The sequence below is a fragment of the Talpa occidentalis genome, unplaced genomic scaffold (assembly GCF_014898055.3).
Source record: "Talpa occidentalis isolate TD23 unplaced genomic scaffold, MPIMG_talOcc4v2.1 talOcc4.4, whole genome shotgun sequence".
Classification (NCBI taxonomy): domain Eukaryota; kingdom Metazoa; phylum Chordata; class Mammalia; order Eulipotyphla; family Talpidae; genus Talpa; species Talpa occidentalis.
In genome coordinates, this window is record NW_023604295.1 from 88,401,781 (window position 1) to 88,419,794 (window position 18,014).

Below are 18,014 nucleotides of genomic sequence, written 5' to 3' on the forward strand. Positions count from 1 at the left end.
GAGGATAGTATATATGTCATAGGATTGAGATGAGAATTGAGATGTGAATACCTAATATTTTCTTTCCTCTTTTTGCTTTCTTACAGATTGTTTTTACGTAAAGGAGATTGAATTTCAGCATCTGAAACTCAGAGAAATAAGTTATCAAATAACATTACCCAAGTATAAAAATGAATTGCAATCCATTTTTGTATTTGTAATAATAAGCAGGAAAAAAAAGCAACCCATGGCAGACTATTTTACTTAAGGAGCCAAGTCTTACTTAGCATGACCCAAGTCTCAGTGACATTAAAAAGGTAAAAACTACATAATTATATTTATAGATGTTATTTATGGTAATGTTTCCAATATCACTCAAGGAGCTGAGTTTGTATTTTGAAAATCTTTCACTGAATAGAAGTTGAGTTCTCTGCTATGCAACAAACACCTCTTCATGTATCTAACAAAAACTTGATTCCATGTTGTATTTAGTGTAAATACTTAATGTATGAATGGTTCTCAAATGTGATTTGGGTCAGAAACAATTGGAATATGTGATAGTTATCTAGAGTGGAGATACTGTGGCCTTCAAACAACATCTGTTGAATCAGTCTGTAGTGATGATGCCCAAAAAACTATGTTATAATTGTCTCCATTGTTTTCAGGTTCAGCCAAATTGGAGACAGTTGCTCAAGCCCCTTATCTTTACTGCTTTTTCCATTCTTCACATCCAATCCATTGGCAACTTTAGTGTCTTCACTTGCTGCATTACTCTTGATTCTTTCCAGGACTACTTCAGTAAACTAACTCACCTTCCTATCAAATTCTTAAGTCCTCATTCAAGCTTTTTTCCAACAATTGCAAAAGCAGTGTCCTCAAAATGTAAGTCACAAAGACAATTAGACCATCCTTAACTGCAATGGATTGAAACAATTGAAATTAATTCATAATGATTGTTAGAACCAACCTCCCTTGAAACCATTTTGGTTACCTTTGAAAAATGCGAGGACACCAATTCCTTTATTTTGTTATATTAATAAATGAGAGAAAGCATTTTCCTGCCTTTTCTATATTAATAGAAACTTTAATCTCAGGATAACCAAGTGATGGGGTATTTAGAAGTATTTCAGTTTTTATGTATCTAGGCAGAGTTCATCAATGGCTGGGAAAATCATGAGATTTGGAAGTACCACCGATACTGTAAAGTATTGCCCCACCCCAGAAAGAAATCACTCCTTTATCCGATTGGTCCTCTAAATCCGTTTATAGGAAATACAGAACAAGAAGACATCAAATTGCAATCACTGCAAATTGTAAATGCAGGATTACAAAACAAAAATCTGGTTTCTTCAAACATTGCAAGGAAATTAAAAAAAAAAGGGAGGGTGAGGAAGCAAGACTTTATCAGAGATAGAGGCCTTACTTGTTTCCTAATAATGTAAAGTACAAATAAAACAAAAAATAATGGAGGACATTTGCTATTAATACATTTTTGGTGTGATAATTTTCTTAAGTCCTTATGATATACAGGGAAATATTTTCATAAAAAATTAACTAGGATTTGCTTCCAAATAATCTGTGGGGGGAGAACTGATGGGAATGCAGATGTGACATGTAATTGCTGAAGCTGAGTGATGCGAATTCTAAATTTATAGTATTGTGCTTATTTTTGTATGCACGATTTCCCATTAATAAAAAGTACAAATTACATTAATAAAACCTCAATCAGTTGCTGTAGAATTATAGTAAAATCCAAACACCACAAATTGGCCTACAGTCACCCCACTACCCCTCCATCCTGTCTTGAAATTCTTTACTTCCACTAAGTTCTTGCCTGTTCTAGGGACTTTGCTTCATACTGTTCCCTCTGGAAAGAAAATTCTTCCTTCTCCTACCCTTTTGACTATCTCATAACCTCTTTTGGCTTGTTTACCATCTGAGAGGAAGTATTTCCAGACTGCCCTAAATTGGACTTTCCACATTAATGTCAGTGTGCTTTAGCATAATTCATATTTGTTAGCTTTTTTTGGACAGTTTCCTGCTAGAATATCAGGAACTCTGTCTTTTTTGTAAATGCCTGTGTTTCTAATGACTGTCACATCACATATGTGATATGGTAGGTACTTGATAAGTACTTGTGAATTACTGTGTTGTCACCAATGTGTATGTTAGCTCAAGTTGTGCTTAATGTGAAACTAACATGATTGAATAAATGCTTTGAGTAGTTATTTCTGGAATAAGCACAAGTATTTCTTTGAAACCAGGCAGATCTTTATGACCATTGGGATTGTAAAAGCAAAATAGGGCTGAAACAAGCTTTGGGTTTATACTATCTTAGGCGGTCTAGAAATTTACTCCTTTAAAGGCTCATTTGTATGACTTACATATTATACTGTAAGGAATTTAATTTCAGTTTAGCTAGATATTTAATGCATTGGATTTTCATTGGAAAAGTTCAGTTCATACTAGCCATTGCAGAGCTTCTTATACTAAGAATATCTTGAGAGGTTTTTGTACCACAGCACCTGACACATGGAGGCACTTAAAAATTTTTGGTACGTGTTTCTATACTTGGAAGATCATAGCATGTCATTCTCCACCAGTTCAAATACTATAGCTTATTTGATCTTATAATTTAACATTTCACAATTTTAGGTAAATCCTCAGGTTCTTTTTGCGCTCTTGTGGTAGCCAGTTGCTACAGAGACCCTCCCAATCATTCCTGATTCCAAGTTTCCATACCCCTATATTGAATAGGTTCACCTGTGTAACCAATAGGATATTGTGGATATAAAGGAGGGTGACATTGACTAATAGGTCATAAAAACCATTACAGCTTAATGCATTGTTAAACCACTAAAGTTTCGTTTTGTCATGGTCTTCTATCCTGTTTTTTTCCCAATGATTTCTGATTATTCAACCTTAGTTTTAAACAGTTATTTTGGGGCCTTCCCTGGTGGTGCAGGCGGTTGAGCGCCGCACTGTGAAGCTGTCTGCAGCCTCTGCAGCGCCAGTTCAATCCCGGCCGGCCGGCGAGGGTCCCACTTGGCCTGGCAGACCTCTCCTGTCGCGCCCACTGCTCCCCTCTGCAGTATATTTCGTCAGTCTGCCTGTGCTGTTCCCCGCTCTGTCTCTGGTGAATCCTCTCACCCTCCCACGCATCTGGCCTGTACCCTGGTTCTTGCATAAATATTTTTTAAAAAAAAAAAGTTATTTTGGATCTTAATCTTCCCCTTCCCTAGCATGCCATCCTTGTAACCTGGAATCATTTGTACATTTAATAAATGTTTTACTCTATCATTGTAAGTCATAAGTAAAACACTTGAAGACACTGGGTACAGTACTAACAGTCCAGAAAGATTGTTGAGTATGTTGATTTCAAGGTTATAATATTTTAAAATCTCAGTACCCATTTCATATGGAGATGCAGTCAGTGTGGCTGACAGATTAAATAAATTTGATTTCACTTTCCTCCATCAGATCTGTCATCTTCTTTAGAGAACACTAAGTATCTCTGGATAATCTAGAAATCAATTTTTTAAGTATATGTTCCAATGTCAAGTTTTACTCTGGTTTTTAAAACACTGATACATAATACAAATTATGGAAAAAATCCCTAACACAGTTTTTTTTTTTCAGTGGGGAGAGCCTTAATTTAATTAGACAACCAGATATGTCAGTAAATCTTTATTTTTCATACAAGGTGCCATTGCAAATAACCATCAAAGCGCACACTGCTGTTTTCAGATATACAGAACTGAACAAAAGCATTTTAGCATGCTGCCTTATTATACAATGAAAACTGATGAAAAACTTCAGACTCTAAAACTAGGAAATAAAATAGGTTAGCATCTTTTGTTGATACATTTCTGAATCACTTAGCAGTGTTGTTATAGTCTACCTGAAAGCTGAATTACAATCACTGTGGCTGCCTCTGGGCAATTTAAAATGCAAGTCTGGTAAGAGACAGATACCATGTCCCATTCTGAAGGGAGACTGATTTGAAGCCAGGCTTGGCATATTTTAAGAGTTGACATAGCCATTTCAATACCTTGAATATTGAGTTTCCCTTACATGTTGGTAATCAGCATCATTTAAATTCCTGAAACATCTGAGGGTTAAGGTGAGGTTAAAAAGGCAGGACACTTCATATGGCAGAATTACTACTTCACAACTTTTATCCAGTTCACACCTTGCTGTCCTCCCAAAACCTCTCATCTGATGAATTTTAGTTAAAGCTTCTAGCAACTGTAACAGACTGTTTCCAACCCAACTCTATAGATACTAAGTATCAGGAACAAGAGCCTGTAAAGTGGGTGTGTCCACAGGAAAATGGCAGTGTTTCTACTGAAGGTAAGTGTCAAGTTTTCTTTTGATATTGTCAAAGGAATCTGCTCCCATGTAATCAGCTTGGCCCTGTTCCCACCGCTCCTTCCGTTCTTCTGAGGATACAAAAGGTTGTGCCATAGCTGGGATCTCTCCAAGGGACAGATGTGACATGGCTCCTGAAATATCTCCCTAGAAAGGAGAACATAATCAGAGATTCCTTAAGACCTGAAAATCATACCATTTAAAAGAATGCAATATAAGGTGAGAAAAGCCAGGATGAATTATCATGCAAAGTAGCAAAAACTGAAAACATGAAACAAACAAAAAAGACACAGATACAAGGGTCATATGATTTTTTTTCCTAACAAAATGAAGACTTCTTGACTCAGTGAAGACATTGGGAGAACAAAGTAATTAGGGTTAATGTTTAAGTTCTGCATACCTTTCTACAGAAGCCACAAGAGAAAGCCAGTGTATAGACCAAGTCTGAAAGCTGCAAACAGTTCATTAGAAAGTGTAAGATGGATAGACCAGGGATCACAAGTCTAACAATAAATTCTTGATCTGTGTGGGCTCAGAAAGGCTGAGAACTTAAACAAAATGGCACTTCATTGGCTGAGATTTAGAAAGAACCTAACCACAGAGCCACACCACATACACAAATTGTCACATTATAAAAGCGAAAGAACGCTAAATGGTTTAAGACTGCACCAAACTTATCTGCCTGTTCAAGCTTATTATCAAGGTGCATCTATTCTTGTAGCTTCTGTTAATTTAATTTGCTTAGTTTTGAACCGTTTCAATTCCCATCTTCATATTTTCTTGGTTCATAATCCTCAGTCCTTGGGTTGGGGAAGGAACACGGTAAATAAATGTACAGGAAATGGAGCAAATCTGCTCTACATTAAATTCAATTTTCATTACATGTAGTGCCATAAAAGAATATCAAAGTAGTCCTCCAAAAAACTCTGAGGTGAGAAGGTACTGGAAATGTTAGCAGAGAAAAAAAGATGAATAATTATATAAAAGTACTGTTTTTAACAAAGTGGTAGGACAAAAGTTTTATCACTTTTTTTTCATGTGTGATAGTGTTTAAGCAATGTTTAAGCCTAACAGTATATGTATGTATTTAAATATACTGGCATTAGAAGGCATTTGGGTAGATTCTATGGAACTGTGGTATAGTTGAGACAATATAAGAAATCCATCCCTTGCATTAGAGTTCTGCCAAATGCCTTCTGCTTGCAATAGGAATGATATTGGAAGGCTCTTTCACAGTCCTTTGCTCACAATATTTTTCATCAGGATAATTTAGTTTATCAGACCTGAATTTGAGTCCCAATTCTGCTTTTGACTAGTCTGTTACATAACTAAGAAAAGTTACGTAAGTTCTTTAATTTAACTGGAAAAGGCGTTATTAACAATATTTACTTGACAGAGTGTTTGCAAGGGTTAAATAATTTCTAACATTTCAAGCAGCTTGTATCAGACACCATTTTAAGTTATGTACAAGTATTATTTTATGACCCACATAAAGCACTCAGAATAAGAATATATTATATTTCCCTTTCTCCTTTTGATATTTTGGCATAAAAGCTAATGAATGAAATGGCTAAAATCTTTACCATAGTAAAAGGAAGATTTCTCTTTATTCTTTTTTTTTAATTGGAGAAACACTGCATTATAACATCATGGTCTCAGATGTGCATGATTAAGAATTGCCCTCTATATACAACAATAAATTCACTGCTAAACATCCATTTCTATCCTTCAACATAGCATTGTTCCCTTTGGGAAGGATCTCTCATAACCTTATAGTCTCTTATAATTTGCAGCAGCGGATGAGTTAGACTTGATTATAACTCATCCATTCAGTTCTGTTCTTTATATCTTAATATTTAACAGAAATGTTTATTTTCTCATCCCCTTCTAATTCTTCGAAAGAATAAACCTCATAGGAACCTTTAATGTCAAAAAAGATGCTAAAGTAGGTTGTTATTATAATGTTAACATGCAATCTTCCTCTCTAAGGAAATCTTTTTCAATACCCTATATAACCACAGGAGTACAAACATGGCAAATCAGAAAAATCCTAGAAAAGCATTTGTATGTTTATGTTGTTATAATTTACACTGAAAATGCACTTTTAAAGGTTTATTTAAAGATATATTTAAATGTAATTTCTAAAACATGAAATGGGGTATTCCTTACTTTTCTAGACTACAACTATAGGAATAATCTCAGAATATTTTCATAGGACATTGGGTTATGAATTTTATAGTTACAAGATACAGATGTATATAAAAACCCCAAATAACCTTTCTTATGCTCTCAAATTTAGTTAAATTTCCCACAAAACAGAGTTCTGTTTTAGTTCTTTGCTGATAGTATTTGATAAAATGATAGACATTTTATTTCTACAAAAGCTTAGTTACCTCTTCATTTAAAATACCACAAACTACTCCATCTCAAATGATATGCCAAGTTTAAAAGATAATACAGCTAAATAAATTAAAAGAATAAAGTGGAACCTACCACATTTAGGTATGAGTAGGTGTCTTTAACAAGGCCAAACTGTTGAAGCAGAGGTAAAATGTTGGTGATAAAGATGTCCCACCATAGGTTGAGAAACTCTGGATGAGTCATGGTGGGATCATGGGATTCACTTCTGACACTTTTTGATTTGGGATCATAAGTATAATTCCATGGCTTGATTCGTCCCAAGAAATGCACGACTTTGGCTTTTGCACCAAACCTGCCAAGTGAATCCAAGTTGAAATGGTTAGTGGATTCAAAGCACTAACAAAAAGACAAGCAGCACTTTGTTCTGTAACTATTTAAACAGTGCACCTTCTATCAGCCAATAGTAGTAGCTGGAAAAAGAAACTTGTTAACCTTTTTAGACATATTTTTAAACTATTCCATTTTATGTTATATCTACAGAAGAATCCAAAGTAGCAGATTAAGTGCACTGACTCAGACAATCCATTATAAATAAGAAAAGCACAACCACCTGAGAAACCATTTAGTATTACCTGTATGAAAATGCTCATACTCTAAACCAAAAGCTCAGCTACTAGCACATGCCCTGAGAAACTTGTGCACCATGTGTAACTGAAGACATAATGTTCAGAGTAGCAGCAGCATTGCTTGAAATAGTCATAAGGAGATTGCACTGCAGTACTTCAAAATGGTCCCTCATCCCTCCCCTGGAGGGAAACTGGAAAGGATTTTTCTCCTATATTTTCTGTTGAAATCTAGTTGAACTTCCGGAGAGACTTGTGAACTATGCTAGCTGCATGCAGACTGCAGAATCATGGGTGTGGAACCCCAGAGAAAAGGGTGATCAGTGGTGCCACAAAACAGCCTCCTCCTTGTCCCCCCAAAAACTCACTAGCAATTGGACCACTCCAATTCCCTCCCTGATGTTCTACTCAGCAGGTACAGATCAGGTTTGCTTGACAAATAATGTATAGAAGCCTGCAAAGGCCAAATACTATAAAACAACCAGGGAAAGTTAAAAAATTAAAAAAAAATAACAAACCTGTCACCTACTGGTAAAGTAGAAATTCTGCAAACTTCTAAGTTATTGCTAAGGATATTAAAAAAAAAAAAAAAGCAAACCAAAAGCAGCAAAATGGGAAGACATAAAAACACAACACATGGTACCTTAATGCTCATGGGAATATGTCACCACGAGAATAACTTTTTGGAACCCAACTACAAAGACATGGAAGATTTTCTCTTCCTATCAGATACACAGCTCAAAACTGCAATGGTAAGAGAATTCAAATAAATGGAAGAAAACACAGAACACTAATCAAAGATATAAAAGAAAACTCAGAAAATTAATGTCCTCTAAAATAACATTAATGAACAGAAGCTGGAAAACAAACTTTAAATAAGAAAATAACAGATGTAGGATCAATAAAGGAGGTAAAATTCTTTACAAATCTATGGAAGCAGAACAGACCAAAGGGATGATCAATACAGTGACCTTGAAGCTGCGCCAAGGGCCCAAGTGGAAAAAGAAATGTGAATAAAAGAAAAAAACACATCAGGAATTGTCCAACTCCACTAGGAAAGGCAACATTATAAATATGAGTATTCCAGGGCCTCCTCTGATGGAGCAGGCAGTTGAACGCAGTGCTGTGGAGCTGTCCACAGCCTCTGCAGCGCTGGTTCAATCCCAGCCCGCTGGCGAGAATCCCACATGGTGAAGCAGACCTCTCCTGCCGCACCGCTGCTCCCCTCAGCAGTGTATTTCATCAGTCTGCCTGTTCTGTTCCCCGCTCTGGCTCTGGTGAATCCTCTCATCTTCCCGCACATCTGGCCTGTACCCTGGTTCCTGTATAAATAAAAAAAATCTTAAAAAAAGTGGGTATTCCAGAATGGGAAGAGAAAAGAAGGGAAACAGAACAATTTGCTTAATGGCTTTAAGCAAATAATTAGATCATCTGGGCTTAACAATTTATTTATTTTTTTATTTTTTAAATAATAAATTTTATTTTTATATTCCCCATACAATTGCAACCCCCCCATTCTGACCTCAATCCCTCCCCTCCCGCCCTCACCCCCAAAAAGTGTCTCTGGTTCATAGTTTTTTGTTGATTTTGATTTTCACTTTCTTATAGTTATTCATTATTCTGGTCCCTTATTTAAGTTTTCTAGATTCCTGCTATGAGTGAGACCATCCGGTATTTTTCTTTTTCTTTTTGGCTTATTTCGCTGAGCATGATCCCTTCCAGCACCATCCATGTTGCTGCAAATTGCATGTGTTTATCTTTTTTGAATGCTGAGTAATATTCCATGGTATATATGTACCACATCTTCTTAATCCAGTCATCTATTTTTGGGCATTTGGGCTGATTCCAAAGCTTAGCTATTGTAAATAGTACTGCTATAAATACAGGGGTGCAGGTGCTCTTTGGAATTGATGTTTCTGTGTCCTTTGGGTAAATACCTAGGAGTGGGATTGCTGGATCATATGGAAGCTCTATGTTTAGTAGGTCCAGAAATCTCCACACAGCTATCCATAGTGGTTGGACCAGTTTGCACTCCCACCAACAGTGCAGAAGAGTTCCTTTTTCTCCACACCCTCACCAACACCTGTTGTTGCTAGTTTTTTTAATATGTGCCATTCTCACTGGTGTAAGATGGTATCTCATGGTAGTTTTGATTTGCATTTCCCTGATTACAAGTGATGTTGAACATTTTTCATATGCCTGTTGGCCATTTGCATTTCCTCTTCAGAAAAGTTTCTTTTAGCTCTTCTGCCCAATTTTTTTTTTTCTGTTATGATCTTTTTTTTTTTTAATTTTTATTTATTTATTTATTTATTTTTAATAATAAATTTTATTGTTATATTCCCCATACAATTGCAGCCCCCCCATTCTGACCCCAATCCCTCCCCTCCCGCCCCCGCCCCCAAAAAAGTGTCTCTGGTTCATAGTTTTTTGTTGATTTTGATTTTCACTTTCTTATAGTTATTCATTTTCCTGGTCCCTTATTTAAGTTTTCTAGATTCCTGCTATGAGTGAGACCATCCGGTATTTTTCTTTTTCTTTTTGGCTTATTTCGCTGAGCATGATCCCTTCCAGCGCCATCCATGTTGCTGCAAATTGCATGTGTTTATCTTTTTTGAATGCTGAGTAATATTCCATGGTATATATGTACCACATCTTCTTGATCCAGTCATCTATTTTTGGGCATTTGGGTTGTTTCCAAAGCTTAGCTATTGTAAACAGTGCTGCTATAAACATAGGGGTGCAGGTGTTCTTTGGAATTGATGTTTCTGTGTCCTTTGGGTAAATACCTAGGAGTGGAATTGCTGGATCATATGGAAGCTCTATGTTTAGTAGGTCCAGAAATCTCCACACAGCTTTCCACAGTGGTTGGACCAGTTTGCACTCCCACCAACAGTGCAGAAGAGTTCCTTTTTCTCCACACCCTTGCCAACATTTGTTGTTGCTCGTTTTTTTAATATGTGCCATTCGCACTGGTGTAAGATGGTATCTCATGGTAGTTTTGATTTGCATTTCCCTGATGGCAAGTGATGTTGAACATTTTTTCATATGCCTGTTGGCCATTTGCATTTCCTCTTCAGAAAAGTTTCTTTTTAGCTCTTCTGCCCATTTTTTGACTGGATTATTTTCTTTGTTGTTGTTGAGTCTCATCAGCTCTTTGCAGATTTTTGTGATCAGTCCTTTATCATTAGTGTTGGGTGCAAAAATGTTCTCCCAGTTGGTGGGTTTTCTCTTTGTTTTTGTTATTGTCTCTTTTGCTGTGCAGAAGCTCTTTAATTTGATGTAGTCCCAGCTGTTTATCTTTGCCTTCACTATCACTGCTTTGGGTGATGTGTCTGTAAAGATGTCTTTGATGTGCAAATCACGTAGTGTTTCGCCTATATTTCCTTCTATATATTTTATGGTTTCAGGTCTTATGTCTAATTCTTTAATCCATTTTGAGTTGATTTTTGTGTATGGTGTGAGGTAGTGGTCAAGCTTCATTCTTTTGCATGTAGCGACCCAGTTTTCCCAGCACCATTTATTGAACAAACTTTCTTTGCTCCAATGCATAGTCTTTCCTCCTTTGTCAAAGATTAGTTGACCATAAATCTGTGGGTTAATTTCTGGATTTTCTATTCGATTCATTGGTCTGTATGTCTGTTCTTGTTCAATACCATGCAGTTTTGATGATTATGGCTTTGTAGTATAGTTTGAAGTCTGGGAGTGTAATGCCTCCATTCCTTTTTTTTTTTCAGGAGAGCTTTGGCTATTCGGGGTTTTTGGTGATTCCATATGAATTTCATCAATAATTGTTCTATTTCTTTGAAGAATGACATTGAAATTTTGATTGGAATAGCATTGAATCTGTATATTGCTTTTGGAAGAATGGCCATTTTAATAATGTTTATTCTTCCAATCCACGAGCAGGGGATGTCTCTCCATTTCTTTGTGTCTTCTTCTATTTCTTTTAACAGTGTTTTATAGTTTTCTTTGTATAGGTCCTTTACCTCTTTTGTTAGATTTATTCCCAAATATTTGATTTTTTTTGTTTCAATAACAAAAGGGATGGTTTTTTTGATTTCTTCTTCTTCAGATTTATTGTTTGTGTATAGGAAGGCTACTGACTTTTGCGTGTTGATTTTGTATCCTGCCACTTTACTGAACTGATTGATGAGTTGAATTAGCTTTTCTGTGGAGTTTTTGGGGTTCTCTATGTATAATATCATATCGTCTGCAAATAGTGATAGTTTGACTTCTTCTTTTCCTATTTGGATTCCTTGGATGTCTTTCTCTTGTCTTATTGTCCTGGCTAGGACTTCCAGTATTATATTGAAAAGCAGTGGTGAGAGTGGACATCCTTGTCTTGTTCCAGATCTTAATGGAATTGCTTTCAGCTTTTCACCATTGAGAATGATACTGGCTGTTGGCTTGTCATAGATGGCCTTTATGATGTTGAGGTATGTTCCTTGTATCCCAAGAATTTCAAGGGCTTTTATCATGAAGGGTGTTGCACTTTGTCGAAAGCTTTCTCAGCATCTATTGATATTATCATATGGTTTTTATATTTCTTTTTGTTGATGTGTTGGATAACGCTGATTGATTTTCGGATGTTAAACCATCCTTGTGCCCCTGGAATGAATCCTACTTGGTCGTGGTAAATTATCTTATGGATACATTGTTGGATTCTGATGGCTAAAATTTTATTGAGGATTTTTGCATCAGTGTTCATTAGGGAGATTGGCCTGTAGTTTTCCTTTTTTGTGTTGTCCTTGTTCGGTTTTGGTATTAGTGTAATGTTGGCTTCATAGAACGTGTTTGGTATTGTCCCTTCCTTCTCAATTTTTTGGAAGAGTTTGTGAAGGATAGGCACTAATTCGTCTCTGAATGTTTGGTAGAATTCATTTGTAATCCATCAGGTCCTGGGCTTTTGTTTTTGGGGAGTTTTTGATTACCATTTCAATTTCGCTGCTTGTAATTGGTCTGTTTAGGTGTTCTATTTCTTCTTTATCTAGCTTTGGGTGATTGTAGAGTTGTAGGAATTTGTCCATCTCCTCTAGATTGTTAAACTTGTTTCCATATAACTGTTCATAGTAGTTACTGATTATTCTTTTGATTTCTGCTGTGTCCGTTGTGATTTCTCCTCTTTCATTGATGATCCTGTTTATTTGTGCTTTCTCCCTTTTTTCCTTTGTGAGCCTGGCTAGGGGTTTGTCTATTTTATTGATTTTTTCAAAGAACCAGCTTTTGGTTTCATTGATCTTTTGGATTGTTTTTTTAGTTTCAATTTCATTTATTTCTGCTTTGGTTTTTATTATTTTTTTCTTCTACTGGTTTTGGGGTTTTTTTGTTGTTTCTTTTTCTAGATCTTTGAGCTTCGAGATTAGGTTGTTTCTTTGAGTTCTTTCTTGTTTCTTGATGTGAGCTTCTATTGCTATATATTTTCCTCTTATTACTGCTTTTGCTGCATCCCATACATTTAGGATATTGGTGTCCTCCTTGTCGTTCAATTCAAAATTTTTTAATTTCTTCTTTCATCTCCTCATTAGTCCAGTGGTCTTCCAGTAGTGTGGTTTTTAATCTCCATGAGGTAGGAAAGTTCTTGCCTTCTTTTATGGTTTATTTCTAGTTTGATGCCTTCATGGTCAGAAAAGATGGTTGATATGATTTCAATCTTGGTGTATCTGTTGATGTTGTCTTGTGCCCAGTATGTGATCGATCCTGGAGAATGATCCGTGTGCGCTTGAGAAAATGTGTACTCCGTTTTTTTGGGGTTTAGTGTTCTATAGATGTCTGTTAAGCCAATTGCTCTAGGTCCTTATTTAGAGCTTTGGTTTCTTTACTTATTTTTGTCTTGTTGATCTATCCATTGTTGATAGTGGTGTGTTGAAGTCTCCCACTACGTATGTGTTTTCTCCGATGTCTGTTTTCAGAGAGGACAACAGTTGTCTGATATATTTTGGTGCTCCTTCGTTTGGTGAGTATATGTTAATGAGTGTTATTTTCTTCTTGAAGTATTGTCCCTTGATCATAATGTAGTGACCATTGGGGTCTCTTTTTATCTTTTTGAGTTTGAAATCTGTTTTATCTGATATAAGTATAGCTGTTCCTGCTTTCTTTTTTGGTCTTTGCTTGTAGGATTGTTTTCCATCCTTTACTTTGAGTCTATTTTTATCTTTTGTAGCTAAATGTGTTTCCTGGAGACAGCAAAAGTTGGGTTTTGTTTCTTAATCCAGGCTGCAACTCTGTGTCTTTTTTATTGAAGAGTTTAGTCCATTTACATTTAGAGTTAATATTGATATGTTAACATCTGTATTTGCCATTGTGTTTGTCTTTCCTTTGATTTTGTTTATTTATTCTTTTAATAACTTTTTTTTTTTTTTTGGCCTTCTTTCATTGTTATTCGTCCCTCTGAGGTTCTGGCTTTAGGCTCCTTGTAGTATTTTTGGAGTGGGGGTTTAGTTGCAATGAATTCCGGAGTTTCTGTTTGTCTGGGAAGGTCCATATTCTTTCTTCAAAGAGGAAGGAGAGCTTTGCGGGATAGAGTATTCTTGGTTGGCATCTGTTTTCTTGGAGTCTGTTGACTATGTCCCACCACTCTCTCCTTGCCCGTAGTGTTTCTTCGGAGAAGTCTGATGTCAGCCTGATTGGCTTTCCTTTGAATGTTATCTGTTTCTTCCCTCTTGCCAGCTTCATTATTTTTCCTTGTCCTGGATTCTTGGGAGCTTACTATTATGTGTCTTGCTGTATTTTTTCTTTCGTCGTGGAAGTTTGGTGTTCTTCTTGCTTCTTGTATATCAATTTTCAGCTCCTTCTTCACATTTGGGAAGTTCTCTTCATTTATCTCTTTGAATATTTTCTCTGTTCCTACTTCTCTCTCCTTCCTTCTGGTATTCCTATAACTCTTATATTTCCTTTCTCATGGAGTCAGATAGTTCCCGAAGTCTTTCTTCGTTCTTTTTCCTTCGTACTTCTCTTTCCTTTTCTGTTTTGGTTCTTTTTATTTCTGTGTCTTCAAGAGAACTTATTCGTTCTTCCATTTCATCAATTCTGCTTTCATTGCTTTTCCCAGAATTCTTTAGTTCTTCCATTAATTCTTTGATCTCCTGCTTTCTTTTACTTCCTCTTTAGGGACTCAATTTCTTTCTTCTGATCGTTGATTAATTTTCCCTTATCACTGTTTTCCTTTATGACTTCTGTCAGTTTTTTAATCACGGCAATTTAAATTCTCTTTCTGGAAGGCTCAGAAGTTCTTCCAAGTTACTGTCGTTGCAATCTGGGGGCTGGTTTTCTTTTTGTGGTGTGCTTTTTCTCTGGAGAGTTGCTAGGTTGCGTGTGGTTCTTCTCCTCCCTACTGTCTGTTTTCTAATTTGCCGTATGCGTTGGGACACTGTGTTGTTGGGACTGGCCGGCATCTTGGGTGGGCTTCTCTGCTCCCCTCTGGTTCCTCCAGGAGTCATCTGTCAGTTTCAAGCAGTCTTTATTGGAGAAAGGTCCCTGTCCTAAAATGCAATGTGGGGAACACTCCCTGTGCGCCTGGTCTGCCCCAGCGGTGGGTTCCTGTTCCCCCTCTGGGCTTCGACTGCAGGCCAGAGGGGGTCTGGCGTGGGCGAACTTCCCCTGCTCACCTCTGGCTCCTGAGGGAGCCTTGTGCAGGTAGTCTTTACTGAAGAAATGTCCCTGTTCTAAAATGGTGATGTGGGACACACTCCCTGCGCGTCCAGTCTCAGGCACACTCTTCTGCGCGCCTGGTCTGCCCCGGCTGTGGGTGCTCGCTCCCCCTGTGGGCTCAGACTACTGTGTTCGGAAGGGGCCGGTCGTGGGCTATCCCCAGCTGGCCACTAGCTCCTTCAGGAGCCTGTGCTGGCTTCAAGTCGCTAGGTGGCGCCAGAGATCTCTCCTAGAGCCTTGGGGAGCTGATTTTCCACCCCGTGGGACAGGGAGCAGAGCGGGGATGGTAGGGTACACCTCAACGGCTTTGGGTGCTGTGTCTGCCTTGTGCCCACCGTCGTGGGGAACCCACGCCCCTAATTTCGTGCCCCGGGTCTCAGTTCCAAAGCCCTCAGTTCCAGGACGCGGGCTGTAGCCCAGTTCAGTGGCACGGGAAGGGCGCCTTTTGCACCGCTCCCCTGCCTGGGCGCCTGGTTCCTGCTCACTCAGGGAGGGCGTTCACTCAGTGAGGTCCTCCCGCGCGTCTCCCGCAAGCCTAGTCGTCTCCGGGCCTAGGTCGCAGGCGCGGGGACCTGTCTGCCCATTTTTTGATGGGATTATTTTCTTTGTTGTTGTTGAGTCTCATCAGCTCTTTGCAGGTTTGTTGTGATCAGTTCCTTTATATTAGTGTTTGTGTGCAAAATGTTTCCAGTTGGTGGGTTTCTCTTTGTTTTTGTTATTGTCTCTTTTGCTGTAAGAAGCTCTTTAATTTGATGTAGCTTCAGCTGTTTATCTTTTGCCTTCACTATCACTGCTTTGGGTGATGTGTTGTAAAGATGTCCTTTGATGTGCAAATCACGTAGTGTTTACCTTATTCCTTCTATGTATTTATGGTTTCAGTCTTATGTTAGTTCTTTAATCCATTTTGAGTTGATTTTTGTATGGTGTGAGGTAGTGGTCAAGCTTCATTCTTTTGCATATAGCGACCCAATTTTCCCAGCACCATTTATTGAACAAACTTTCTTTGCTCCAATGCATAGTCGTTGCTCCTTTGTCAAAGATTAGTTGACCATAAATCTGTGGGTTTATTTCTGGATTTTCTATTTGATTCCATTGGTCTGTGTGTCTGTTCTTGTTCCAATACCATGCAGTTTTGATGATTATGGCTTTGTAGTAGAGTTTGAAGTCTGGGAGTGTGATGCCTCCATTCCCTTCTTTTTTTTTTTTTCAGGAGAGCTTTGGCTATTTTTTGTGATTCCATATGAATTTCATCAATAATTGTTCTATTTCTTTGAAGAATGACATTGAAATTTTGATTGGAATAGCATTGAATCTGTAGATTGCTTTTGGTAGGATGGCCATTTTAATAATGTTTATTCTTCCAATCCATGAGCAGGGATGTCTTTCCATTTCTTTGTGTCTTCTTCTATTTCTTTTAACAGTGTTTTCTAGTTTTCTTTGTATAGGTCCTTTACCTCTTTTGTTAGATTTATTCCCAAATATTTGATTTTTTTTGTTTCGATAATAAAAGGGATGTTTTTTTTGATTTCTTCTTCTTCAGATTTATTGTTTGTGTATAGGAAGGCTACTGACTTTTGCGTGTTGATTTTGTATCCTGCCACTTTACTGAACTGATTGATGAGTTGAATTCGTTTTTCTGTGGAGTTTTTGGAGTTCTCTATATTATATCATCTGCAAATAGTGATAGTTTGACTTCTTCTTTTCCTATTTGGATTCCTTGGATGTCTTTCTCTTGTCTCATTGCTCTGGCTAGGACTTCCAGTATTATATTGAAGAGCAGTGGTGAGAGTGGACATCTTGTCTTGTTCCAGATCTTAATGGAATTGCTTTCAGCTTTTCACCATTGAGAATGATACTGGCTGTTGGCTTGTCATAGATGGCCTTTATGATGTTGAAGTATGTTCCTTCTATCCCAAGAATTTCAAGGGCTTTTATCATGAATGCGTGTTGCATTTTGTCGAAAGCTTTCTCAGCATCTATTGATATTATCATATGGTTTTTATATTTCTTTTTGTTGATGTGTTGGATAATGTTGATTGATTTTCGGATGTTGAACCATCCTTGTGTCCCTGGAATGAATCCTGCTTGGTCGTGGTGAATTATCTAATGGACACATTGTTGGATTCTGATAGCTAAAATTTTATTGAGGATTTTTGCATCAGTGTTCATTAGGGAGATTGGCTTGTAGTTTTCCTTTTTTTGTGTTGTCCTTGTTCGGTTTTGGTATTAGTGTAATGTTGGTTTCATAGAACGTGTTTGGTATTGTCCCTTCCTTCTCAATTTTTTGAAAGAGTTTGTGAAGGATAGGCACTAATTCGTCTCTGAATGTTTGGTAGAATTCATTTGTAAATCCATCAGGTCCTGGGCTTTTGTTTTTGGGGAGGTTTTTGATTACCATTTCAATTTCGCTAATTGTAATTGGTCTGTTTAGGTGTTCTATTTCTTCTTTATTTAGCTTTGGGTGATTGTAGAGTTGTAGGAATTTGTCCATCTCCTCTAGATTGTTGAACTTGTTTCCATATAACTGTTCATAGTTACTGATTATTCTTTTGATTTCTGCTGTGTCCGTTGTGATTTCTCCTCTTTCATTTGTGATCCTGTTTATTTGTGCTTTCTCCCTTTTTTCCTTTGTGAGCCTGGCTAGGGGTTTGTCTATTTTATTGATTTTTTCAAAGAATCAGCTCTTGGTTTCATTGATCTTTTGGATTGTTTTTTTTAGTTTCAATTTCATTTATTTCTGCTTTGGTTTTTTATTATTTCTTTTCTTCTACTGGTTTTTGTTTTTTTTGTTGTTCTTTTTCTAGATCTTTGAGCTTCGAGATTAGGTTGTTTCTTTGAGTTCTTTCTTGTTTCTTGATGTGAGCTTCTATTGCTATATATTTTCCTCTTATTACTGCTTTTGCTGCATCCCATACATTTAGGATATTGGTGTCCTCTTTGTCATTCAATTCAATGAATTTTTTAATTTCTTCTTTGATCTCCTCATTAGTCCAGTGGTCTTCCAGTAGTGTGGTTTTTAATCTCCATGAG

General features: G+C 37.2%; 2 protein-coding genes across 3 annotated transcripts in view; one reads left to right on the plus strand and one right to left on the minus strand.

The window, feature by feature from the left end:
• Positions 1 to 3,434, plus strand: part of HLTF (helicase like transcription factor) — a 61,879-nt gene extending 58,445 nt beyond the window's left edge. The window contains exon 27 of one of the 2 annotated variants that reach the window (XR_005128101.2): positions 87 to 3,434. The gene's annotated coding sequence lies outside the window, so the exon portion shown is untranslated. The remainder of the gene's footprint in view (positions 1 to 86) is intronic. The other variant, XM_054700743.1, reaches the window with a different exon arrangement.
• A 194-nt stretch (positions 3,435 to 3,628) lies between these two features.
• GYG1 (glycogenin 1) overlaps positions 3,629 to 18,014 on the minus strand; it is a 46,109-nt gene continuing 31,723 nt past the window's right edge. Inside the window, exons 6-7 of the mRNA XM_037525825.1 lie at positions 6,844 to 7,063; positions 3,629 to 4,497 (exon numbers count right to left, since the gene is read on the minus strand). Of these exons, the coding sequence (XP_037381722.1) occupies positions 4,324 to 4,497; positions 6,844 to 7,063 (394 nt within the window). The 3' untranslated portion in view covers positions 3,629 to 4,323. The remainder of the gene's footprint in view (positions 4,498 to 6,843; positions 7,064 to 18,014) is intronic.